Genomic DNA, 27,738 nt, shown 5'->3' with positions numbered 1-27,738 from the left:
AAGGCAATGATACTTGATGTGCATTATCCAGCATATGTGAAACTAAGCTGAAAAATAGATCATGGATTTAAGAAAGATGTGGTTACGATGTATGTTGTAAAGGAGGACACATAGGTCCCCAAAAAAAGAAAAGAAAGAAAAAAGGAAAAAGAAGAAAAAGAAAAAAAGGGAAAAAAGAAAAAATGGTGATGGATATAATGTTCCGTAAAATTGGGCTTCAAAGAAGCACCGTAGGAACCGAAAGGGGGAGGAGGGGGGGGGGGGTTTAAATCTTTAGTATCCAGACACAAATGAGAAATGTTCCCATATTGTGTGAAATGATATGAAATGAAATGTGTGGAAATAAAAATTGAATGTCAATAAACAAAAATATGGTAGACAAAGCAACACAGACACTGCAATGATAACTATGTGTCTGGCCGGCTAGACTAAGTAAAAGTCCATAATAAGTGTATCAATTAAAATGAAATTGACATTCAAAATCAAATGGCCATTACTGTGAATACTCTAAACACAGATATGTGCCAATCCGTCCCCTCTCCCCTCCTAGCAGAACCCCTCTGCATCTCAAGACATTTAATAAGGAACCCGATTGATGATTGGTCTAAATAAAGGTGAAGTGCAGCAAAATGATGCATGTATGTCAGACCCGCATGAAGACTGGTCCATCTGTGTTCCAATATGTACCTGTGTTGTGCAGTGTCATAGACACCGCACAACACATGTATTTTAGACCTAGTGTACTAAGGCAGTATTGTAAATAGATAAAAAACAGTCACTATGTGTGAAATAATATGATATAGGCATGTGGAATGAGGAAAAAAGAAGAAGAAAAAAGGAAAAGAATAGATAATATATGATATAATATGACTAGAGGAATGTGGGAAGAATAAATTAGGAGAGGGCATGTGTCTCCACGAGAGGAGGGAATGAGACAAAGGCGGGGAAGGAAGGCGATGTTCAGTCATGATAATGAGAGACATCCCAGTCAAAGTTGAGTCCCCGCGGCTGTCTGCAGTCAAGATGGAAAATCCAAAAAACTTCCCGTTTACAGAGAAGCTTAAACTTATCTCCTCCTCTGGGTGGACACACTACCCTCTCCATACCCTGTATGGATAAGCTGGAAATATTTTTGTTATGTAAATTATTCCAGTGTTTGGCCACGTTAGTGTTATGATTCTTCTCAATGTCATATAAGTGATCACTAAGTCTATCCCTTAATCTCCTTATAGTTCTTCCAACATACTGAACATGACAAATACTACACGAGATGACATAAACTACAAATTTTGTGTTGCAGTTGACATACTGTTTAATTTTAAAATCTCTGCCATTGGAACATGACTGAACCGTGTTGCCAATGCCTATTAAAGGACAGTATCTGCACCCATGAGTGCCACATCTAAAAATGCCAACAAAATCAAGCCATGTGGGGGAGGCAGATTGTGAGACGTATAGGCTGGGTGAAAGGACACCCCCTAAAGTGGGGGCTCTACGGCTTACCGATTTGATACCCTCAGACAGAATAGACGCATAAGTGCTGTCACTATAAAGGACAGGTAGATACTTATTAACGATGTGTTTAATCTTATGGTACTCTGTACTGTAGGCTGTGGAAAAAAGGGGGGCAAATCTGTGAGCCGAAGATCCAGTCTGGATGTCCTTTACTCGTTTTTTGGCCAATAATGAATCTCTAGATATAGTGTTAACCCTACGTAGGGCGTTGTTAATGACAGTTGCTGAATAGCCTCTGTCCCTAAATCTAAGCGCCATTTGATCTGCCTCTTTTAGAAAATCATTAGGAGAAGTGCATAGCCTCTTCAAACGTAAAAACTGTCCATATGGAATGCTATTGATGGTATGTATCGGGTGGGATGAGTCAGCTCGCAGCAAAGCATTGCCTGCTGTACTTTTCCTGTAGAGTCCCGTGGAAATACTGCCATTAGCTCCTGTGAGCGTTACATCCAGGAACTCTATGGTGGTAGTTTGTAGATTACCCGTGAATTGCAGGTTCAGCTTGTTGTCATTGAGATATTTCAACCATTCGTTTAAATCTGCAAATTCATCAGATACGATAAGTAGCAGGTCGTCTATGTAACGACAATATAGAATAGTATCTAGGCGGCGGGGGCTGGTATCTCCAAATATGCGAGACTTTTCCCACCATCCCATGTACAAATTAGCCAGGGATGGTGAGAACTTGGCCCCCATCGAAGCCCCGCATCTCTGGAGGTAGCAGACCCCGTCAAACATAAAAAAATTATGTGTAAGCAGATAACGTAAGGCTGAAATAATGAACTCTTGTAGGGCAAGCGAATGGTAACATTGGCTGCGCCTGATAAAAGCAGGGGTAAGTATACGACGGGTACGCCGCTACGGAAACGTCGTAAGAAGACTGCGTCTGGTCCGCATACGTTCGTGAATTTGCGTATCTCGCTGATTTACATATTATTCAAGGTAAATCAGCGGGAACGCCCCCGGCGCCATTTTTAAATTGAAAAAAAGATCCGACAGTGTAACACAGTTACACCTGTCAGATCTTAGCCCTATCTATGCGTATCTGATTCTATGAATCAGGCGCATAGATAGGACCAGTGTAAGTCAGAGATACGATGGTGTATCCGTAGATACACCGTCGTATCTCTTTGTGAATCTGGCCCCTCGAGTTAAGTCGGCGCATCTGCTTTGTGGATTTGGCCCTAAAAGACTAGACTAGTTGAATGTTTTGTTTTTCATAGCCGGTTCACTGTCTTATTGGTTTAAAGACTATAAGCCATAAAATACTGTATGTTTCTCAGCAAGGGATATCCAACCTGCATTTGGTTTTAAAATTAAAGACTTTGAATTGTCTGGCTATAATAAATCTGATTTAATTAAAATTTTTAATTGTTTCTTATTTGCTGCAGACGTTGTTGCAGCTCTCTGAATGTCAAGCAGTAATCCAGCGTCTGGAGCAAGAAATAACACTTTTGAGATTACAGCACACACTGGACTTAAAGGCAAGTATGATGGAGCTCCTGTTAATTCAGGACTTTTCTTGTCATTTACTTTTAGCCTGTGATGTTGTTAGTGTGGGCATGTGAACTGGTATTCCTTTGACTGGAAGGGATTCAGCATGCACCCTACTTATAACAATGCTTATACAATTATATTATATTATTAGTTGCTCTAAGAGGTACTCCCCTAAAATGTTCTGTAGTCCCCTAAGAATTTTCTGTAGTTTCTGCTATCATAGAAATGAATGTCAATACATACTGTAATGTGCACCGATAACAACATACTCAAAATACTTGTAATATCACTGTTATTGTTGCTTTTTTTATTTAAAGCACTTTTTTTTTGTATTTATTAACTTATTTTGAGTATGTTGACAGTGCTGCACATTGTGTATTAACATTTAGTATAGGTTTTGTATCTTATGCCTAGCACACACGAGAGAATTTATCCGCGGAAACGGTCCTCCGGACCGTTTCCGCGGATAAATCCTCTGGCGGATTTTGATCTCCTGGTTGTACTAACCAGGAGATCAAAATCCCCGCGGAATTCCGTCTGCGTTGACGCATCGCGCTGTCGCCGCGATGATGACGCGGCGACGTACGCGACGCAGTGATATAAGGACTTCCACGCATGCGTCGAATCATTACGACGCATGCGGGGGATGGATTCGGACGGATTGATCCGGTGAGTCTGTACAGACCAGCGGATCAATCCGTTGGAATGGATTCCAGCGGATAGATTTCTTAGCATGTTCGGAAATTTTTATCCGCTGGAAATCCATCCCCGGGGACAAAAATCCACGGAAACAGATCCGCTGGATTGTACACACCAGGGGATCTATCCGCTGAAACCGGTCAGCGGATCAATTTCAGCGGATCGATCCTCTCGTGTGTACGGGGCCTAGAGCTGGCTGCTTTTTTTGGGGGGGGGGTGTTAAGTAGTCCGAGCGCAGATTCACAGCATATGGTTCTCTTAGAATTGAAATGCAGGATCTCAACAGGGACTCATGAAAGGGTCCTTGGCTGAATCTCCCCTTGGTCTACTGTCCAGCTGTAAAGGAGACTCCTTTTTTTATTATCTTCCTCCAGGATATAGGAGTACAGGGGATTTTTTTTTTATTAAAAAAAGAACGATAAAATATTTAGAGAGGATGGAATGCTGCATCAGGTGGCAATTTTACAAATCCTATTTGTGTGTCTGAGCTTTCACCATAGCATGTGCTTGGTAATACTTTAGCAGGTGTTAATAGCATGTGTTACTGTCCTCTAACTGGGATGTAATGTATTACTACACTCCTACACTGCTGTTTCCTTTCAGACATAGAAAGTATTTTTGCACACTTTGGCACACAAGGGTTATGCTTATTTTATCTGCACAATACTTGGGGCATTTGGTACACAGAATATTTCTTTAGCCATTAACCTCCCTGGCAGTATGATTATTTCAGATTTTAGGTGCTGAAACCTAAACATTATTTTGCATGGAAATTTGACGTTTTACATTGTAGGCTTGTAATTCTTAGGAATAACTCACTTAAATCTGTTTAAACAAGAGTCTAGTAGACATCTCGGGTATGATAAAGTTTGAAAAACCAAATCATAAATTATAATATAATAAATAACTATAAATAATTATAACAAATAATAATGTAATTATATTAAAAATGATTCAATAATGTAATCAAATCAAACACACTGAAATTTGCTCAGTTACAGAATTGTCGCTGTCATTAGATTTAGTGTTTGATGACGAATTTCCCCACAAATCGCTATCGCTCAATTCTGCAAGTGATTCAAATTTATTATCGCTGGTCTAAATATAGTCTAAAACCACTTTTGATGTAAAGGGACACTTTTTGGTTGCTATGGACAATCTCCAGTTTCCAGGCAGAAAGAACAGTTTTAAATTATATAAAAGTGCATGTAGGACACTGGGCAGACCACTAGGGACAAAGGGGGTGTGTATTAATTTCATACAGTACTGTAATCTATAAGATTACAGTATACTGTATGTATTGTGTGTATTTACTTTTTTGAATTTTGCCCTGATCTCCACCCCCGTGCGTCGTAACGTCGCAGGGAACCGAGCTCGGCGGCACTCGGGGCACTGTGTGAATCGAGCGAGGAGACAGCTCGCTCACACAGTGGGGAGGTATCGCAGGATCCAGGGACAAGGTAAGTAATTCCCTGCCTGTGGACACTGCGAGGCGATCCCGAGTCTGGCTCGGGGTTACCACTTTTGGTTCTGAAATTTCACCCCGAGACAGACTCGGGAATACCGTTGAGGGGGTTAACAATCAGTTTAAGCCCTTATTTACACTGAAGCGTATGTATAGCCAGGCAAATTAGGTGGCATTTTTTGTGCATTTGTATGTGTGACTTATAGTACAGAATCAGAATTTTAGACCTTAAAAGCTTTTAGACCCATAGGCCTCGTACACACGTTGTTTTTCCCGACGAGATTCTTGGCAACAATCTCTTGCCGCCCAATCTCTTGCCGCCTTTGAGGAAGTCCACTGTTCTTATTACCTTCAGAAAGGCTCTGAAAACCTTCCTCTTTGGGGCAAGTTGATTATGACCACGCCTATTAAACTGACCTGGCCCCTCCTCCCCTCACCCTATGTCCCCCTCACTCCAAACCCCCTTGCTACCGTTTGTTTTTATTGTTGATATTTTATATGGTTTCTCTTTCTTTTATGTACACGAGCCATCAGTTCGTCTACGAAGTCTTTTTTATTTTTTCTCTTGGATTGCTTTTTGGTCCAGAATAGACCAGCGGACCTCCTTCCAGCGCTTAGACACACCCTTTAGGGTGTATGTGGCGCTGTAAAGAAATATTAAAATCAATCAATCAATCAATCACTGACATTTTCAAAAGAACCGCGGTTCTCTTGAAAGGCAAGAACGCAGTGACGCATGCGCGGGTTTCCATGGCGACAGGTAACTATACACACTCTCGTGTTTCTCGTCGGGAAACAGGCCAACAAGAATCTCAACGAGAAAATAGAGCGCAGGTTCTCTATTTTTCTCATCGAGATTCTGCCCAGATTTCCCGACGAGAAACCTGAAAGTCTTGTACACACGAACAGTTTTCTCGGCAAGCTCTGCCAGCAGTTTTCTTGCTGGTTCTTGCCGAGAAAAACGGTCGTGTGTACGAGGCCATAGACTTTTAGAGGAGATCTATGGTCATAGCATAAACTTTCATTTTATAACATCAGCATTGTAATAACAATACAAACAATAGTTATATTTGACAATCCATAAATATATATGTCTTTTCTTTATAGGAACTCAGAGGTCCATTTTCCTCTGAGATATCTGCCAAAGCAACACGCCAAGTAGCTTCAAAATCTTTTCTTCAGTGTTGTGATGTTCCTGTACGTGAATATGATTTGCTGATCAAATCATGCCCTAAAGTTATCATGTCTACACAGGTAAAATTTATTGATAAAATAGCTGTGGTTACTGATATAAAAGGCCTTATATCCTCGCTATATGGGTATCTGGTGACTCGCTTTCATAATATGGTGCATGGTCATGGCAGAAGTGGATGGTCCTCAGATATTCACACAAGATCTGTCTTTGTTAAAAAGACCTGTAGGCAAGAGCTTTGTAATTAAGTGACCTGCTGCGAAAATATTGTCTATTTGCCCACCCATAGCACTGAATATTTTTTTATTTGTCAGTTCAATTATAGCTTAAATCTACTATAAGATAAACTAGGTATACGCACTACAGTCCATTTAACATGGCTTCATATGGTAGTAGTTCACATCTGTGCATTTTGCTGACAGTGAATTTTTGGAGAGGGTTGGGGACTTTTTTCCCGCGATTTGCATCTAATAGATTTCAATGGAACCGCACCAGAACATGCGTTTGTGATGCGATTTTTTTATGTGTTTTGCAGTTCTTATTTTACCCTGGTATATAGCTGGTTGCTAAGCAGGGGACAGGAAGTCACAACCGATGAGACATCAGCTGATATGCGAAAAAACAGCGTGGGGTTCCCCCCAGGTCCATACCAGGCCCTTCGGGTCTAGTATGGATTTGGAGGGGACACCCCACATCAAAATGAAAAACAATTGGCATGGCGTTCCCCAAAATCTATACCAGACCCTTATACGAGCATACCGACCGACAGGTCAGGAAAGTGAGGGGACGAGTGAGTGCCCCCACCTCCTGAACCATACCAGGCCGCATGCCCTCAACATGGGGGGGGGGTTTGACAATTCCTTTGATAGTTCTGTCTTCTCTAGCCGTCTCCTCCTCAAGCTGTCTCTTCTCACTGTCTTCTCTTTCACACCGTCTCCTCCTCGAGCTGTCACTTCATGCTGTCTTCTTCTTCCCACTGTCTCCTCCTCAAAATGTCTCTTCCCACTGCCACCGTCTCTTCCCGCTGCTGTCTTCTTCCTCGCGGCCTGTTACCCGCAATTTTTTTTTAAAAAGCCGCTCTTGTTCTGTTGATGTCTTCATCTGTTTTGTTGTCACCCACTCTTTGCCAACTTTTATATACTGCAGCCATGGTGCGTGGTCATCCGATGACATCACCCAGAGAGCCCGCCCCTTGTAACAAGGGGCAAAGGGCGGGCTCTCCGGGTGATGTCATCGGATGACCATGCCTCATGGCTATATAAGAGTGGTCACGGAGCAAAACAGATAAAGACATGAACAGAACAAGAGCAGCTTGTTTCTTTTTTTTCGGGTAACCAGTGGTGAGGAAGAAGACAGCAGTGGGAAGAGATGACGTTGGCGGGAAGAGACAGCTCGATGAGGAGACAGCAGGAAGGAGAAGACAGCGGGAAGAGACAGCTGGATGAGGAGACGGCAAGAAGGAGAAGACAGCAAGAACAGACAGCTTGAGGAGAAGATGGCGGGAAGGAGAAGACAGCGAGAAGAGACAGCTCCAGGAGGAGGCAGCGGAAAGGTGGAGACAGTGGGAAGGAGAAGATGGCGGGAAGAGATGGCTAGAAATTAATAAAGAAATTGTCAAAAACCGGCTCTTGTGTTTTTAATACAATTCACAGATTTTTGTGGTGAATGAGTAGGGGTACAATGTACCCGATACCCATTCAAATAGGGGGGGGGCCGGGATCTGGCGGACCCCTTCTTAAAGGGGGCTTCCAGATTCCGATAAGCCCCCTGCCCGCAGACCCCAACAACCACCAGCTAGAGTTGTCAGGAAGAGGCCCTTGTCCTCATCAACATGGTGCAAGGTGCTTTGGGGTGGGGGCGCAGTTGTTGATGGCATGCGGCCTGGTATGGTTCAGGAGGAGGGCCGCTCGCTAACGCGCTCCCTTTCCTGACCTGCCGGGCAGAATGCTCGGATAAGGGACTGGTATGGATTTTTGGGGAGAAGCCAAGCCATTTTTTTCCCATTTTGGCCATTTGTTGTGCAATTTTTTTTTGCTGGCAAATTTGTATTTATTTTTTACGTTCAGCTTTCAGCTGATGACTCATTGGTTGCTAAGGACGTGGCGGTCGGCTTCCCGTCCCCCTCCTTAGCAACCAGCTACATACAGTGTGTTGTACAGCGCGTTTAAAGAAAAAGAAAATCCTAAAACACAAAATGCATGAAAACTGCATGCAAAAACGGATTTAAAAAAACGCTGGTTTAAAAATGCACTGAAAACATGCCTGAAAAATGCATCAAGCGCAGCCACATAGATGTAAACCTAGACTAAATCAACCCCATAGAGTAAATGTTCACTGGTGAATTTAGGGTGACAATATGGACAAATTCACTCCCTAAAAATGAACATTGATGCATCACAATGTGCACCAAGGAATATCTGTGTCTGCCTTTTGTGGCGCTTGTCACTGAAAATCATGATTTTGTTTCTTTTGTTATAAATTTAAGAATAGCTGATTGCTTTTATTGGTTGATGGAGTGAATGATTTTTTTTCTTTTTACAGTGGTATTATAGACATTTTCTGTTAATTTTAGTAAGACCTATTTGTTGCTGACAATTTGGTTGCTTACTGTTTCAGCCATCTGGTAATTTTAACATGGTGGAACCCTCTGAGGAAGCGATCAATCTTTCAGACGGCTTACCTTGTGCGCCCTTTAAAGATGAGGCACTTCTGAAACTGAGTAGGAAAGCTGACCATACATCAGGCCATATTTCCAAGTAAGAATAAATAACTTTCTGGTTGTAATTGAATCCTTTCTTTTTCAGATTTTACTGCTAGAGAGGCTTGATTGTAGTGCACTGTCAGTTTCTTTCGGATTGGTCTTGAAGTTTACTGAGGTTCTGAATCTGTATTATATTTCTTGCAAACATGGTGCATATATTTTATGCAATTTTAATTGCATTTATATATTTATTATATATATAAATATTAGAAAAGTTTGCTTATTTCAGTTACTTGTTCCAAGTTTTTTTCCTGCTTCATTGAATCTAGTTCCAGGGGGGTAAATGAGACAGGACCACATGTAATGATCACATGCTTGACGAAGGGGCCATGCGCTGCTCCGAAACATTGCACTTAGTCCTTTTGTGATGTGATCTTCCTGCAATAAAAGTTTTGGACCACATTTGATGATCCATAGTGTTCCTAGTGAATTGCACTTTCAAAACTGATTTTACGCAAGCTCTATTTTACCACAGTTTATTGGCCGTTATTGTACTCTTATGCCCTGTACACACGATCAGTCCAAACTGATGAAAACGGACTGAAATTCAGTTTCATCAGTCCAAACCTACGGTGTGTATGGCCCATCAGACTTTTGTCCTTCAGACCAAATTTTTAAACTTTCTTTAAAATCTGACTAATGGACTGATGACCGATCGGTCAAAACCGATGGTTAGTACGCAAAAGCATCGGTTCAAAACCCGCGCATGCTCAGAATCAAGTCGACGCATTCTTGGAAGCATTGAACTTCGTTTTTTTAGCACGTCGTTGTGTTTTACGTCACCACGTTGGACTCGATCTGGTTTTGGACTGATGGTGTGTAGGCACATCAATCCATCAGACTTCAGCCATCAGTCCGTTTTCATCAGTTTGGACTGATCGTGTGTACAAGGCCTAAGGGTACTTTTACACTGGGGCGGGGGTGCCTTGGCGGTAAAATGCTGCTAGTTTTAGCGGCACTTTTCAGCTGCTAGTGGGGTGATTTTAACTCTCGCTAGCGGCCGAAAGAAAGGGTTAAACCTACCCTAGTTGCGGTGCTGCCAAAGCGCTTTGCAGGCGCTTTGCAGGCGCTTCGGCAGCGCTGCCCACTCATTTCAATGGGCAGGACATCGGGTGTCATTAGCCATACCTCCCACATTTTTTGATATAGGAATGAGGGACACCTATCATCAAAAGTATCCAGGCATAGGTCACACCCCTTGCCACGCCGCCTTAAAGGAGAGTTGTACAAAAAACAAGATTTGTTAAAGCCACAAATTCTTTTTTTTACCACTAGTAATCCTTTATATTGGCTTCTGGAATTTACAAATGCAGCAATTTAGAAATCATATGAAAGGTTTAGTGCTGAAAAAAAGAAAAACTTTTTGATACATAAAAGGTGCATTTTATACACATCTATATAGATCAGACCAAAGTGAGTGACAAATGAGGAGGAATGAGGGACAGAAGGACATTGCTCATAATCAGGGACAGTCCCTCAAAATCAGGGACAGTTAGCATGTGGCATTAGCATGTGGCATCTGGTGCTAAACATTTTTGGGGGACAAACAAACCCCCCAGGTCCGCACTTACCCCTCCAGCGGTCACAGTGCCACGACTTCCCCAGCTTCTCCTCTCGGACAACCCGGTCTTCTTTAGATCCACCTACTGTCCTGATTGGCCGGGAGGAAAAGCCGGAAACCGATAGCGAATATTGAATCGCTAGTTATCACAAGTAGGAGTGTTCGGGGTGGAGAGCTCAACCTTTTTCCAGCCAATTAGAGCCTCAAGCTCTAATCATGTGCTTGAAAAAAAAAGACCTAATAGAAAGACATTAGTCCAGGGCCCCACGCAAAAAAAAAAAAAACTGTTGTACAACCAGCCTGTTGGAAAAACTCTGCACGATCAGTGCCGCTGGCTATAGCTGGCAACACTCTGACCTGTGTATTCTGATGGCGGGGAACGAACAATCGCTGTAGCAACACTATACAATGCATCCAACTGCAATGTGTCCGTATGTGAACATTTAGTACAAATATCGTTTAACAAAAAAAAGATTTTCCCTTTCCTGCCACCATCTTGCTGCCTTTTTGTTTTTCTACACTACACTCAATCAGAACCACGAAGGAAGTGATGTCACGGGAAATAAGCACGTGACACACTGCAAGTAAATGCAGCTCAAAGCAACGCAACAAAACGCACTTAACCAATATATACACATTGCAAACGCATTGGAAATGCGCATCAACATGCAACACTGATGAACTTTACCGTGTGTCAGCGCAGATGACATAATGCTTGTGCTGTGGTGTGAACCAGTCCTAAAAGGTATTTTTTGTATAACTAGGAAATATTTTAATGAGATGTTTTCTTACTTTACATCCTTTGCTTGTAGGGAGCCACTTACTTTGCACACAACTGATCTTGAAGATAACGTTTGTTCCTTATCCCTTATTAGCTCTGGTAAGTTTAGAGATGGATTTACATTATTTTAAATAATTTTTTTGTATGGTAATGTATTTTACATTTTTTTTTGTACAATTTATGTAGTCACATTGCAATTTCTTAGCTTTTATAGCTAGGGAAGCTGATTGTCCTTGACAGAATAAGCATTTGTATTTTATAGTCCAGCTCAAACTCCCATTAGTTTAATGTAACATATCTACAGTGCATCTAGAAAGTATTCACAGCGCTACACCTTTGCCACATTATATTCTGTTACAGCCTTATTCCAATATTAATTAAATTCATTTTTTTCCTCAAAATTCTACAAACAATACCCCATAATGACAACGTGAAAGAAGTTTGTTTAAAAATCTTTGCAAGTTTATTAAAAAATAAACTAAAAAAAATCACATGTGCATAAGTATTCACAGCCTTTGCTCGATACTTCGTTGAAGCACCTTGGCACCAATTACAGCCTCTAGTCTTTTTGAGTATGATGCTACAAGCTTGGCACACCTATTTTTGGGCAGTTTCTGCCATTCTTCTTTGCAGGACCTCTCAAGCTCCATCAGGTTGGATGGGGAGCGTAGGTGCACAGCCATTTTCAGATCTCTCCAGAGATGTTCAATCAGGTTCAAATCTGGACTCTGGCTTGCCCACTCAAGGCCATTCACAGAGTTGTCCCGTAGCCACTGCTTTATTTTCCTGTTGGAAGATGAACCTTCATTCCAGTCTGAGGTCCAGAAAGCTCTGGAGCAGGTTTTCATCAATAATTTTCCTGTACATTGCTGCATTCATCTTTCCTTTGATGCTGTCTTGTCTCCCAGTTCCTTCTGCTGAAAAACATCCCCACAGTATGATGCTGCCACCACCATGCTTTACTGTAGGGCCAGGTGATGAGCGGTGCCTGGATTCCTCCAGACATGATACTTGCCATTCAGGCCAAAGAGTTCAATCTTTGTTTCATCAGACCAGAAAATTTTGTTTCTCATGGTCTGAAAGTCCTACAGGTGCCTTTTGGCAAACTCCGTGCGGGCTGTCATGTGCTTTTTACTGTGGAGTGGCTTCTGTCTGGCCACTCTACCATACAGGCCTGATTGGTGGAGTTCTGCAGAGATGGTTGTTCTTCTGGAAGGTTCTCCTCTCTCCACAAGAAAATGCTGGAGCGCTGTCAGAGTGACCATCAGATTCTTGGTTACCCCCCTGACTAAGGCCCGTCTCCCCCGATCACTCAGTTTGGCTGGGCGGCCCGCTCTAGGAATAGTCCTGGTGGTTCCACACTTCTTCCATTTACAGATGATGAAGGCCACTGTGCTCATTGGGTCTTTCAATGCTGCAGAAATTTTTCTGTACCCTTCCCCAGATCTGTGCATTGATATAATCCTGTCTCCGAGGTCTACAGACAACTATTTGGACTTCATGGCGTGGTTTGTGCTCTGACATGCACTGTTAACTGGGGGACCTTATATAGATGAGGGATGCACTCACTGATACCATTTTTTTACAATGAGTATGAGTACCGATACTTTCTTTTGAGTACTTGCCGATACCAATTACCGATACCTACTGCAACTGTTTTGTTTTCACTTCAGCTGTCAGGAATGGTATAAACCATTGAAATGTTATTTACAATTGAAAAAAATTGTTTTTTTTTTAATTTTGTGCTTTTTCAATGGGAAATATGTACATATATGATAATATATATATATGTGTAAAAATATTAACTAGCAAAGCAAACAAAAAAAAAGTTTTGATTATCGTTTATATTATATTTATATTATATATTTAGACGTGAAAAAAAGCAGGAAAATAATAATTAAATGGAGGAAAATAGATACTTATGCAAATACTCGGTATCGGCACCGATACCGATACTAGTATCTGTGCAACCCTAATATAGACTGATGTGGGCCTTTCCAAATCATGTCCAATCAATTCAACTTACCACAGGTGGACTCCAATTAAGTTGTAGAAACCTCTTACATAGTTACATAGGGCCAGATTCACGTAGAACTGCGGCGGCGTAACGTATCGTAGATACGTTACACCGCCGCAAGTTTTCATCGCAAGTGCCTGATTCACAAAGCACTTGTAATGAAAACCTACGCTGGCGGCAACCGGCATAAGCCCGCGTAATTTAAAGGGGCGTGTGCCATTTAAATTAGGCGCGCTCCCACGCCGGACCTACTGCGCATGCTCCGTTTCGAAATTCCAGCCATGCTTTGCGCGAACTGACGTCATTTTTTCGAACGGCGACGTGCGTAGCGCAATTCCGTATTCCCGGACGTCTTACGCAAACAACGCGAATTTTTAAATTTCGACGCGGGAACGACGGCCATACTTTATACAGCACATACGTGTGCTGTGTAAAGTTAAGGCACCCAAAACGACGACTAACTTTGCGACGGGAAACTAGACTAGCAGCGACGTAGCGAATGCGAAAAACCGTTGTGGATCGCCGTAACTCCTAATTTGCATATCCGACGCTGGTTTACGACGCGAACTCCCCCCAGCGGCGGCCGCGGTATTGCATCTTAAGATCCGACAGTGTAAAACAATTACACCTGTCGGATCTAAGGGCTATCTATGCGTAACTGATTCTATGACTCAGTCGCATAGATACTCTGAGAGATACGACGGAGTATCTCGGCTGTGAATCTGGCCCATAGTTAGGCCCCTTTCACATTGAGGCGTTTTTCATGCGGTACAGCGCTAAAAATAGTGCTGCTATACCGCATGAAAAAACCTGCCCTGTAGTGTTCAATGTGAAAGCCCGAAGGCTTTCACATTGAAGCGGTGCGCCAGCAGGAGCGCTCCAAAAGTCCTGCTAGCCGCATCTTTACCGCGCCTTCCCATTGAAATCAATGGGAAAGCGTGGTAACGCGGGCGGTATTAATCCTTTTTTGGCCGCTAGCGGGGGTTAAAACCTCACCACTAGCGCCCGAATATCGCGGTAAATACGACGGTATAGCCGCGCTACAAATAGCGTGGCTATACCGTCACCGCGGCTGCACGCCTCAATGTGAAAGCAGCCTTAGTCAGGTTGAAAAAAGACACAAGTCCATCCAGTTCAACCACAAAAAAATAATCGAACGCTTTTTCAAAATCCAAGTATACCACGTCCACAGCCACCCCTCTGTCCAAGGTTATACTTACCTCTTCATAAAAATAAATCAGGTTTGTCTGACAACTTCTGTCTTTCATGAATCCATGTTGTCTGTTGCTTAAATAGTTTGTTTCCAGCAAGAACTCATCCATGTGGTCTTTTATTAAACGTTCCAGTATCTTCCCAACTATAGAAGTTAAACTAACAGGTCTATAGTTACTTGGTAAAGACTTTGTTCCCTTTTTAAATATGGGTACCACATTGGCTCTACGCCAATCCAGTGGTACTATTCCCGTCATTAATGAGTCCCTAAAAACTAATGGCTTTGAAATGACAGAGCTCAATTCTTTTAGGATCCGTGGATGGATGCCATCAGGACCAGGTGGTTTATCCACCTTTATTCTGTCTAAATATTTCTGGACCATATCACTTTTGAGCCATTGTGGATTTGGGGCTGTGTCACTACCACCCCCATTATGGACATGAGCCCCTCCCCCATGCTCCTTTGTATACACAGAGCTGAAGAAAGTATTTAATAAATTTGCCTTCTCTTTGTCCCCAGTCACCCACTCTAGATTATTTTGTAAAGGGCCTACATGCTCAGACTTCACCTTTTTACTATTAAAATATTTGAAGATTTTTGTTGGGGTTTGTCCTTTTATCTTTTGCAATCTGTCGTTCATTTTGAGTTTTTGCATCCTTGATTTCCTTTTTACATATCCTGTTATATTCTTTGTAACATTTAAACAACACTAGTGTTCCTTCATTTTTATATTTTTTAAAAGCTACTTTCTTATTGTTTATAGCTTTTTTAACTTTGCCCGTGAGCCACATAGGTTTTATTTTTAGCCTTTTAAACTTATTGCCCATGGGAACATACTTTGCAGTGAGGTCCCAAACAGTCTTTTTGAAGAATTCCCATTTCTGTTCTGTGCCCATTGATGCCAATATTGCCTCCCAGTCTAAGTCTTGGAGAGCAGCCCTCATCCTTGGAAAATTTGCTCTCTTAAAATTAAGGCCCCTTTCACACGGGACGGATCAGTAATGATCTGCCTCCGTATGCTCAGCGGGATCGCTCCGTTGATCCCCGCTGAGCCGTCGGATTACAGGGCGGTTCCCGCACACTGTGCAGGGACCACCCTGTCTTTTCTCCGCTCTCCTCTATGGGGGGATCGGATGAACATGGACCGTATGTCCGCGTTCATCCGATCCGCAGACGGAAGGAAAAATAGGGTTTTCTTCCGTCTGCAGAATCGGATCATTGCGGAGGCAGACGAGAACGGGTGTCAGCGGATGTTCATCCGCTGACACCCGCAATCTCATAGGGACCAATGTATGTCCCTTTTTCATCCGCAAATGGATGGATGAAAAAGCGGACATACGGTCTGCAGGTGTGAAAGGGGCCTAAGTGTTTTTATCTTTCCTGTATGTATTTCTTGCTTACAGCTAACATTAAATGAAATCATGTTATGATTACTGCTACCCAGGTGTTCCTTTAACCGAACATTCCACTGATCATCTTAAAGGAGTTGTAAAGGAAAAAAAAATTTGCCTAAAATTAATGCCTGCAAGGTAGACAGACAGAATAGTGTAATGATTCTGTTGAAAAACAATTAAATACCTATTCAATTCCTTCATCTATACCACCTCCGGCATTCTAGTTTCTGTTCTCTCATTCACTTCCTGGTTTGCATTGTTCGTTCATGTAAGAACTACATTTCCCAGTATACATTGCGGCACGCCCAGTAATTCACACCTCCTTGAAGTCTCTAACACGTAGAGAGCGTCCTGCCACACAGATGTAGTTCCCAGGAGGGGGCGAGCATGTCACTGACCACCGCAGTAAAGCCTCCCATCACGGTGGTAAGTAAAATCAGACAAGCAGGAAGTGAACAGAACAGAACAGAGAAGAAATAGAGCAACTTCTGAGCAAAAACAAACAATGAGGAAGTGAAAAGAGGAATGTCTGCAGGTAAAGGATGCTTATTATGAAAAAAAAAAAAAAAAAAATTCCTTTACAACCCCTTTAAGGATGATCAGTGGACACAGGATGCACCTGAACTCAATTTCGAGTATCATGGCAAAGGCTGTAAATAATTATGTGATTTTCTTTTTTCGTTTTTTGATTTTAATAAGTTTGCAAAGATTCCAAACAAATGTCTTTCATGTTGTCATTATGGGGTATTGTTTTTAGAATTTCGAGGATAATAATGAATTTAATCTATTTTGGAATTAGGCTGTAACATAACAAAATGTGAAAAAAGTGAAACGCTGTGAATACTTTCCGAATGCACTGTATGTGACTGGCTATTGTTGGATATTGTTTTGGACTTTGCTTCTCCATAACATTGGAGGGAGGTGTTTTGTAGTTCACAAAAAATAGCTAGGAACAATGCAAACTGATAACAGTGCAGAAGGTATCAACTCACAAGATTTCTGACGGGATCAACAGGCATTTTTTTCACTAAAACAAACCCTTTCAGAGGTTAAAGAAAATAGGAGACATTCATTGTTAGAGTTTATGAATCAATGAATACACTATATGGTTTATAATGTCTGCCATTATATGAGACCAGGCTGACTGCAGTATTTCTCAGTTTCTAGGTTAGATATATATGCCCCTTACCTTACCACAATAAATAACTATCTGAGTTGTGTTAGATTTAATTAGTGGTAATGAACCAATGTTTGGGGTATTGAGTTGAGTGAACTCTGTGAGCTATGCATACAATACTTATGTAAAGCCAAAGCCGGAGTGATGGCATACTTAACTGGTTATTACAGATTAACCTGGTTGCTTTTTCAGTTTCTGACTTTCTAATTCCTGATCTCAGCTTTGGTTTAAGATTGTGATCTCTTTGCCTGACCTGGCCTTGTACTTGTATTGCCTTGCTTCAACTTTTGCTACCTGCCTTTATTTTTTCATCTCCTTCCATCATCTACAGTTGTACTAATTATTATAACCCCCCAATCCTTAGGCCCCCGTACACACGAGAGGATCCATCCGCTGGAATTGATCCGCAGACCGGCTCCAGCGGATAGATCCCCTGGTGTGTACAATCCAGCGGATCTGTTTCCGCGGATTTTTATCCCCTGGGATGGATTTCCAGCGGATAAAAATTTGAAGACATGCTTTAAAATCTATCCGCTGGAATCCATCTCAACGGATTGATCCGCTGGTCTGTACAGACTCACCGGATCAATCCGTCCGAAGGGATCCCCCGCATGCGTCGTAATGATTCGACGCATGCGTGGAATTCCTTTTATGACAGCGTCGCGCACGTCGCCGCGTCATCATCGCGGCGACGGCGCAACATGTCATCGCGAGGGGATTTCGGCGCGGATTTCGATCCGATGGTGAGTACACTCCATCGGATCCAAATCCGTGGAAATCCTCGAGAGGATTTATCCGCGGATACGGTCCGGTGGACCGTATCCGCGGATAAATCCTCTCGTGTGTACTAGGCCTAACTCATTCTGGTGTGTTACAAGCAAGAAGGTAGCAGAATCTTTTTTTTCTTTTAAATAAAGTACAGTGGAGTTTTGGCTAGAGTTGGAAAGGATTAGAACACCTGTACATTTTTTGTTCCACTGGAGAATTTCACCCACCTCTTACTTCCTGTTGCATCTTTGTTATGATGTTCTGATAACAATATAAAAAAGCTTCCTCAACCCTAATGCCGCGTGCACACTACCATTTTTATTGGTCTAGAAAAAACAACGTTTTTTTTACCTGATTCTTGTTAAGCCACACGATCGTGAACAAAAAAAATGCTCTAGCAAAGCGCGGTGACGTACAACACGTACGACGGCACTATAAAGGGGAAGTTCCATTTGGATGGCGCCACCCTTGTGGCTGCTTTTGCTGATTTCGTGTTAGTAAATGTTTGGTGAGAGACGATTCATGCTTTTCAGTCTTCGTGCTTTTGTCTGTTACAGCGTAACGAATGTGCTATCTCCATTACGAACGCTAGTTTTACCAGAACGAGCGCTCCCGTCTCATAACTTGCTTCTAAACATGCGCATTTTTTTCCTGTCGTTAAAGCCTACACACGACCGTTTTTCACGACGTGAAAAACGACGCGAAAAAAAAGAGCATGTTCTAAATTTGTAATGGCCATTTTTCACACACAATCGTTTTTAATGACATTTTAAAAAAATGGCATTTTTCACGTCATGAAAAACGGTTGTGTGTACTCGGCATTAGATATACTATGTTCAGTAAAATAGGGTTTTCTTCATGATTTTAAATTTACCTTTTTTTTTTTTTTTTTTAAGAAAACCACATTACAGTGAGCCCCTGTTATACCTCATCTCTAAAGAAGCATTACAAAAGCCCCAAAAATCGACCTAGATCTCCAGTGTATTCATTGTTGACAGCTCCAACCAGTGAAACTGATATCTGTGACACAATGGACCGAAAACTCTTCCTTGAAACCGTTGACGCTGATAACTTTGTACATGGTATGTAATTTTTATTTATTTTTTGCAAATATTGTTTTATTTTCTAATGTAATTTACAACGCAAAGCAACATTTGTTAAGATAACCTGTAACCAAAAAAGTTAGAGTTTTTGTGGTAGGTCCTTTTGGGAAGATTTCCCTTTATTAACTGCCTCGAAGACACAGAAGTAAGTAAGAGATAATTACCATATGCACTGGAACAGGCATCCCCACTGGAAGATTTTTGATTCGGTTTTGGTGTCGGCTTTAAAATTTTGGATTCCCGCTCCATCAAAAAGCTAAAATAAAACTGGGTTGGCTTAGAGGTACTTTTTATGTTTTTGCTACAATTAAAGAGGAATGCAATGTACATCCCTAAATGTAAATATTTTATTATATCTTTTCATGTGACAACACTGAAGAGATTACACTTTGCTACAATGTAAAGTAGTCATTGTACAGCTTGTATAAGAGTGTAAATGTGCTGTCCCCTCAAAATAACTCAACACACAGCCATTATTGTCTAAACTGCTGGCAACAAAAGTGAGTACACCCCTAAGTGAAAATTTTCAAATTGGCCCCAATTAGCCATTTTCCCTAAGGTTGTCAGCGTCATATACAGAGGTTGTCTTTGGGAAAGAGTGCCGCCAGCATTGCTGCATAGGTTGAGCAGGTGGGGGGTCAGCCTGTCAGTCAAATTGGTATGCATGCCTGTCATCCCAGAAGGAAGCCTCTTCAAAAGATGAACAAGAAACAAGATGCGCAAGAAACCTGCAATCAGTTTGCTGAAGACAAGCAGACTAAGGACATGGATTACCGGAACCATGTTCTGTGGTCTGATGAGACCAAGATAAATGTATTTGCTTCAGATGGTGTCAAGCATGTGTGGCAGCAACCAGGTGATGAGTACAAACACCAGTGTGTCTTGCGTACAGTGAAGCATGGTGGTGGGAGGGTCATGGTCTGGGGCGGCATGAGTGCTGCCAGCACTGGGGAGCTACAGTTCATTGAGGGAACCATGAAGGAAAACATTTACTGTGACATACTGAAGCAGAGCATGATCCCCTCACTTCAGAGGCTGGGTCACAGGGCAGTATTCCAACATGATAATGACCCAAAACACACCTCCAAGATGACCACTGCCTTGCTAAAGAAGCTGAGGGTAAAGGTGATGGACTGGCCAAGCATGTCTCCAGACCTTAACCCTATTGAGCATCTTTGGAGTATCCTCAAACGGAAGGTGGAGGTGCACAAGGTCTCATTCACCAGCTCTGTGTAGTTGTCATGGAGGAGTGGAAGAGGACTCCAGTGGCAACCTGTGAAGCTCTGCCCAAGAGGGTTAAGGCAGTGCTGGAAAATAATGGTGGCTACATAAAATATTGACACTGTTGGCCCAATTTGGACATTTTCACTTAGGGGTGTACTCAGGGCCGATCCGCCCTATACGCAGACTACGCAAGCTGCGTAGGGCCCCCGGAAATTACTTGAGGCCCCGCTGGGAAGCATAGAGTTTCTGTTTGTATCCTAACCGAAACAATGGCCACCGCCGCGGCTGTCCTAGTTTCCGCCCACGGCGCTGAATCGTGACTCACTAGTGTTGTCAGACGTCAGTGAGTCAGGTGACGTTGCGTGAGACGGCCGCCGCTATTGCTTACGGGAGTTGTAGACTACAAATCCCATAAGTAATATCGGCGGCCGTCTCATGCAACGTCATCTGACTCACTGACGTCTGAAGAATACTAGAACTACAGCCGGCGCCGTTGTAGTAGTCCGCCAGCGGCTACGTTGTAGTAGTCCGCCAGCCAGCCTATCGCGTGTGCTCTACAACTCCCATTGCTGTGGTCAAACGGTAATGTTATGTGGGTAAATAGACCTGTGAAGTGTATTACGAAACTAACCAAATAATGGTAACCCCAATATAAATGCATATGTACTTAAACAATTCTATAGAAGCATAATCTTTATTACATTGTTAATCTAATAGAAAGTCACAGAGAGTTTCAGACATTTCCTAACTGGTGTCTATTAGTGTTAAATCATAGTGTCTCTGACCGCTGGTCATGCCTGATGTAAGGGGGGACTCCGCTGGTCATGCCTGGTGTAAGGGGGACTCCGCTGGTCATGCCTGGTGTAAGGGGGGACTACGCTGGTCATGCCTGGTGTAAGGGGGGACTGCGCTGGTCATGCCTGGTGTAAGGGGGGACTGCGCTGGTCATGCCTGGTGTAAGGGGGGACTACGCTGGTCATGCCTGGTGTAAGGGGGGACTCCGCTGGGAATACCTGATGTAAGGAGGGGCTCCACTGGGGACCCCTGATGTAAGGAGGGACTCTGTTGAGGACACATGATATAAGGAGGGGCTCCGCTGGGAATGCCTGGTGTAAGGAGCGGCTCCGCTGCGGACACCTGATGTAAGGAGGGGCTCCGCTGGGAATGTCTGGTGTAATCAGGGACTCTGGGCTTCCACTGATTCTGCATTATGGTGAGTTGAATGATTTCATTTTATATTACAATGTAATAATATAAATAATGCGCTTCAATCATCCTGACACCATAACAACCATGGTGCTGGGATGTTTGAAGCGCCAACACCAGGTGTTTGGAAGATCTTTATCTGCTGATTTGTTAAACTTTCTGGAATACACAGGTTTCTATTGTGGTGTAGGATATGGGCCTGCTGTCTGTCCTTTTCTTGCTTTCTTTCTCCCTACATCCCTCATTCATCTCAGACTCTAAACACACCCCTCAGAGCCACGCCCACTATTCCATGTAAACCACTCCCATTTTTCACTGCCGTAGAGGGCCCCTTAGCAAAATTTTGCTTAGGGCCCCACTTTTGTTGCCAGCAGTTTAGACATTAGTGGCTGTGTGTTGATTTTTTGGAGGGGACAGCAAATTTACACTGTTATATAAGCTGTACACTCACTACTTTACATTGTAGCAAAGTGCAATTTCTTCAGTATTGTGATATGAAAAGATATAATAAAATATTTACAAAAATGTGAGGGGTGTACTCACTTTTGTGAGATACTGTAAATAATTTTTACATTTTTTTTTAAGGGCACATAAACGTTATATTTGAAACACTGATTTAATAAACACTCTGCTCTGAATCTGATTATAGACTGACAAATAGACAAAACTGTAAAACATATACGGTATTTAAAAATTTTGAATACAGTAAATGTATCTGACAAATACAGTATTGAATAGACTGTATGGTGTGACAGCTAGCATAGCATGCAATGATAGCTCTCTAATAGGTAACTATTAAAGTGTATGTAAAGCCATATTTTTTTCCATTTTTGATAAAATGAGAAATGGGTAGAACCCATTCAACCTGCTGGTTGATCAATAAAAAAAACTGCAAGCATACCCTACATAACACTGTTCTTTAAAACATTCCCTCCCCTTCGACTCCTCTAGTTGTCAAATTTATACCCGTGTCCTGCTTTTTTCTGCAGCAATTACTGTGTATTAGCTGTTTTACTAACTATTTATTCAGCTTAATACATTAGTACACAAAGGAAATGAGAATCTGATGGGGAACTACAATTCTGCACTATGGAGAAAAGTAATATTATAATAGAATTAACAAGACAATAGTCTTAACTTACAAAATTATTGTAGGCATTACAGTAGCCTTGTTTGCCTAGAGATTATCATCATTTACTACTGTAATCTTTTCCTAATTACTGTATAGGTCTTTTATCTGATTTCCATTTACAAAATAAGGTACGTTCTTATATATTATAGGTGTCATGTTTGATTTCTGCAACTTATTCTATAGGTGAACAGCATAACGAACTTACAGATAGTACCTGTCAGATACTCCAGTACAGATTGGAGTACTTACAAACCATTGCTGAGGATCTGCAGATGAAAAATAAAGGTAAGCAGAAATACTAAATTTATACTTCATTTATATATATAAAAATGTATGTATACATTTTCAGGTGTAAGACTGTCTTGAAAAACTCAAACAGACAGTAGATCACAACAGTCACAGTTCAGTGTTGTTTCAGTTGACACTGTTTCGAGAAATAGCCACAGGTCAAGAAAATACTGCCATAAGGTATACTGGAACGAAGGACTAAGGGCCAGATTTACAGAGAAATACGTTACGCTGCGGCGGCGTAACATATCCCATTTACGTTACACCGCCGCAAGTTTACAGCGTAAGTGCCTGATTCACAAAGCACTTACCTGTAAACTTGCGGCGGTGTAATGTAAATCCGCTCGGCGCAAGCCCGCCTAATTCAAATGGGGCGGGCACCATTTAAATTAGGCGCGTTCCCGCGCCGAACGTACTGCGCATGCTCCGTCCGTAAAATTACCCGACGTGCATTGCGCTAAATGACGTCGCAAGGACGTCATTGTTTCGACGTTAACGTAAATGGCGTCCAGCGCCATTCACGGACGACTTACGCAAACGACGTGATTTTTCAAATTTCGACGCGGGAACGACGGCCATACTTAACATTGACTAGTCCACCTAGAGGGCAGCCTTAGTTTTACGCGGCGTATCTCAACGGAAACAACGTAAAGTTAGAGCGACGGGTAAAGCGTACGTTCGTGAATCGCCGTAACTAGTCATTTGCATATTCTACGCCGACCGCAATGGAATCGCCACCTAGCGGCCGGCCTAGAATTGCATCCTAAGATCTGACAGTGTAAGTCAATTACACCTGTCGGATCTTAGGGCTATCTATGCGTAACTGATTCTATGAATCAGCCGCATAGATGCGACAATCGTATCTCAGAGATACGCCGTCGTATCAGGAGATACGCCGTCGTATCTCTTCTGTGAATCTGGCCCTATATGTACAAAATAAGACCTTACACTGTGCCACTCCGTTGTGCTACCTGACTTTAGTTAATGTTCATGCTAACATGAGTTATGTTAAGGCACTTTTGCGTTGTATGTCAATGCATACCGTGGCTATGGAGTCAACCTGTATATTTTTACAAAAACAAGGTCATTATAACTACTAAAAATACTTAATTTTTTTGAATTTATTTAATTGCATAAAGTGGTTCTAAAGTCAGGATTTTTTTTGCATTCCATTCATTAAAGTAAAAAATTACCCTGCAGGTGTATCACCCCTCACCTCCCTAAATATTTTTTGATCCAGCGCTGTGCCCATCTGCAGCGGTGCTTTCCCCACTACCTGCTTTCACAGGACACAGAGGCAGCTCCTCCTGCTGTCAATCAAATTCTGTGAGGGGGGGTGCAGGAAGCACACATTCTGGCTTGGGAGAGCACCCACACAAGTGTCCCCATAGTAAGCATCTTGCTATGGGGGCACTTGCAGATGTGGATGAGCGTAGAGTGCTGGTGGGGGACCTCAGAAGGGGAGGTAAGGAAATGCACTGTGCAATACCATTGCACAGAGAAGGCAGGTATTACAAGTTTATTATTTAAAAAAAAAGAAAGAAGCCTTTAGGATCACTTTGAATTCAAGCAATAATATAAACAATAAAGATCATAAGAAGCAGTGCCATGCTAATAAACTAAATGTGCAGAAAAAAAAATACAAAGTCCAGTATTATTCTATTTGCTAGCATATAATATCCTAGAACCTAAAATGCAAGAAATAACATTTGATAGTGTATAATATTGTAAAGAGTCCATGCGATAGTGAAATCTTGCTTCCAAAATTGCACCAGTGAAGATCACTCTTCCCACGTTATGTGCTCTTCAAAAATCTGAGAAAGTGATCACTCAGTGCTCAATCCACCATGCCAAATATATGAGCTTACCAGAGGTAGTGCGACCCTCAGTATATGAGAAGCCAAAACACGCCGTATATAACTGCTGGTCTGCAACCAGTATGTAGGGATGAACAGCCACCACTCGTCCAGAAAAAGCATATAGCAACAAGCTGTCAAAACTCCTAGGAAGAAATCAGCATGTATAGACTACAATCCCCAGACCCCAATGGTGGTAGTGCATGCGAGGTGACATTGCGATTTCCACCCCCGGCTTTTGTTTCGTGTATGATCATGGGCGCCTGCGGAACTTTTTTTCAGGGGAAGCATCATTTTAAGGTCACCCATTCTCTGCCCCTTTTTGACAATGTCATGAAGGGGAGGGGCTTCATTATCACATAAAGCACAGGCCAGGGTCCCCCATATAGATCCCCCTTTAGAGCATGCCAGTACAGGTCCCCCATAGAACAGACCCCTCTTTACTAAGTCTTCTTACTCTTACCTTTTTTTTCATCACTCCGAAGTACATGGTGGGCACTGCACTGCACTGCACATGGTTGGCACAATATATCACATGGTGGTCACTTCACTGCACATGGTGGGCACAATACATCACATGGTGGTCACTGCACTGCACCAGGTGGGCATAATACATCACATGGTGGTCACTGCACATGGTGGGCATAATAAATCACATGGTGGTCTCTGCACATGGTGGGCACAATATATTTATCACATGGTGGTCAATGCACTGCATATAACATGGGGGGAAGCAGCAGTCTGCCCCCCAGTACAATCATTTCACCCCCAAAGGTCAGTTTCTGCACCATCCTCACAGTTCATTGACCTCATCTTAGCAGCATGGCGGGGCTCCTGCTGAAGGGGATGACTTTAGTGCACCTCCCTTACACAGCTCCTGGAGACTGAGAGGATCTGTGTGCGCAGATCCTGTGTTGGGAGCCGGACATCACTGACAGCTTCAGCTCACCTCCTCTGCCTCAGATTGGGGTGCCTGGGTGCAGTGCACCCGCTTCCGGGGGGGGCTTGACCCCCCTTGCCCCCTCCTGCAGACACCCATGTGTATGATATTCCAGAAATATATAAATTCATAATGTTTCACAGGTCTTTTCAAATAGCTTAATTCTTGATTTGAATATGCCACTGTTCTTTGTCTAAAACATATACCTGTCCAAAATATGCACTCATTATTAAAGTGAACGTGTGCTTTGCTCATGCAGGACAAAGCAACATGCCTACTGTAATTTAGATATCCACAGACACATTACCTTTTGTTCTCTCCCCCACCAGTGGGGTATACAACCACCCCACAAGTTGCTGGAGTCATAGCTTACACATGAACATCACTCTAGTTTCCAGTAGCCAGAGGTTGTTAGGGGTTCTTTGAACAGTGAGAAATGTCTGCCTCTCAGATAAGTTCCCATTGACACCATTGATTCTTTTAGCTGTAAGGGGGAATTCTTCTTAATGACCACAAGTGTGAGGCCTCGTACACACGGACGGACTGTCGAATCACTTCGACGCATGCGAGGGCTTTCGGCCGAGCAGACATGTCCGGTGAGTCTGTACAGACGACCGAACATGTCCGACGGACAGGCTTCCAGCGGACATGTTTCTTAGCATGCTAAGAAACATTTGTCTGCTGGAAACCTGTCCGATCCGCCGGAAAATTGTCCGGTCGGACGTACAGACGACCGAACATGTCCGCTGAAACTGGTCTGCGGACCAGTTTCAGCAGACATGTTCGGTCCTGTGTACGGGGCCTAAGGAGCATTCTTCCCATTGACCATCACACAATTATCATGAGTTGTAGATTTAGTCATTTTTATCAGGGGTTCCCTGATAATGAAAAGTTGTTTTGAGGGTTCCTCTGTGTTGAAAAGGTTGAGAAAGACTGCTAGTTGCCTTTGACCTTTTTTAATAAACATTGTTCTTTTAAGAAAAGAGAAAATTATTTTGTGGAAATTTACCATATGGATACGTAATTGACACAATAAATATCAATTTGTGCTCTAAATGCATGCTGATTTGTTTCCCCCCCCCCTCCTTTTTTCAAAATTGTATTCCATATACATTCTGAAAAGAAATGTAAAAAAAAAAAAAAAAAAAGCCAGGCAAATAGTTTACTTAGGGAAAGCCAATAACGTAGTTAGTCATATCCATTCCTAGAGGATTTTAAATCCGGAGACCCAATTGCAGCTGTCATGGAATCCAAGAGCAGGTCATTATTGAAAATCCCCTAAGACACATTAAGTAACAAGCCAATTAAAACTCTAATGTACTTGAGCAAAGATTTTATTTAGTACATGTGATCCCATGACATTCAAAGGGCATTGTTGAATTTAGAAGACTTATTCATGTTTGACTCAGTCTTTATTTATTTTTTTAGAAATGTCGCTAATGATTGGAAATCATGAAAACCAATGCTAATGAAGCACAAACGCTGAAAATCACAGAGTAAACCAATGCACTTTACTAGGTTTAAAACCCTTTATTTCAGACCATTTGATGAAGACAATTGCAGTTTCCGAGCATACAGAAAGAATGTAAAATAACTTGGATGACATTGTTATAATGACTGTAATAGTTGGCTAATCCACATATACAAACAGCTGTACTGTATTTTGATTGTTATCTGTTACTGTATACCAGGCATGTCCAAAGTCCGGCCCGGGGGCCCATTCCAGTTTAATGTGGCCCCCCTGGTAATTTGGATATATACTGTATTTATATCGGCGCTGCCTCGGAGGGGACAGGGAGGGGCGGGGAACGAGTGCTGTCAAATTACATACAGGAGAATCTCCTGTTTACTCTGCGGCATCTTTAATAGGAAGTCTTGTCTCCTGGGCTGCCATTGGACGACCCCTCTGTCAAACATAGGAGGCGGGACATTGTATTAAAGAGGCTGCT

General features: G+C 42.4%; 1 protein-coding gene across 2 annotated transcripts in view; it reads left to right on the top strand.

The window, feature by feature from the left end:
- Window positions 1-27,392, top strand: part of CCDC158 (coiled-coil domain containing 158) — a 138,314-nt gene extending 110,922 nt beyond the window's left edge. The window contains exons 17-23 of one of the 2 annotated variants that reach the window (XM_040326782.1): window positions 2,907-2,999; window positions 6,284-6,373; window positions 8,985-9,124; window positions 11,503-11,570; window positions 18,937-19,122; window positions 22,889-22,990; window positions 27,218-27,392. In XM_040326782.1, the coding sequence (XP_040182716.1) occupies window positions 2,907-2,999; window positions 6,284-6,373; window positions 8,985-9,124; window positions 11,503-11,570; window positions 18,937-19,122; window positions 22,889-22,990; window positions 27,218-27,258 (720 nt within the window). In that variant the 3' untranslated portion in view covers window positions 27,259-27,392. Of the gene's footprint in view, window positions 1-2,906; window positions 3,000-6,283; window positions 6,431-8,984; window positions 9,125-11,502; window positions 11,571-18,936; window positions 19,123-22,888; window positions 22,991-27,217 lie in introns of both variants that reach the window. The other variant, XM_040326773.1, reaches the window with a different exon arrangement.
- The last annotated feature ends 346 nt before the right edge of the window (window positions 27,393-27,738 follow it).

Source organism: Rana temporaria, chromosome 1, assembly GCF_905171775.1.
Source record: "Rana temporaria chromosome 1, aRanTem1.1, whole genome shotgun sequence".
NCBI classification, from domain to species: domain Eukaryota; kingdom Metazoa; phylum Chordata; class Amphibia; order Anura; family Ranidae; genus Rana; species Rana temporaria.
This window is presented reverse-complemented; position numbering and strand designations above follow the sequence as displayed.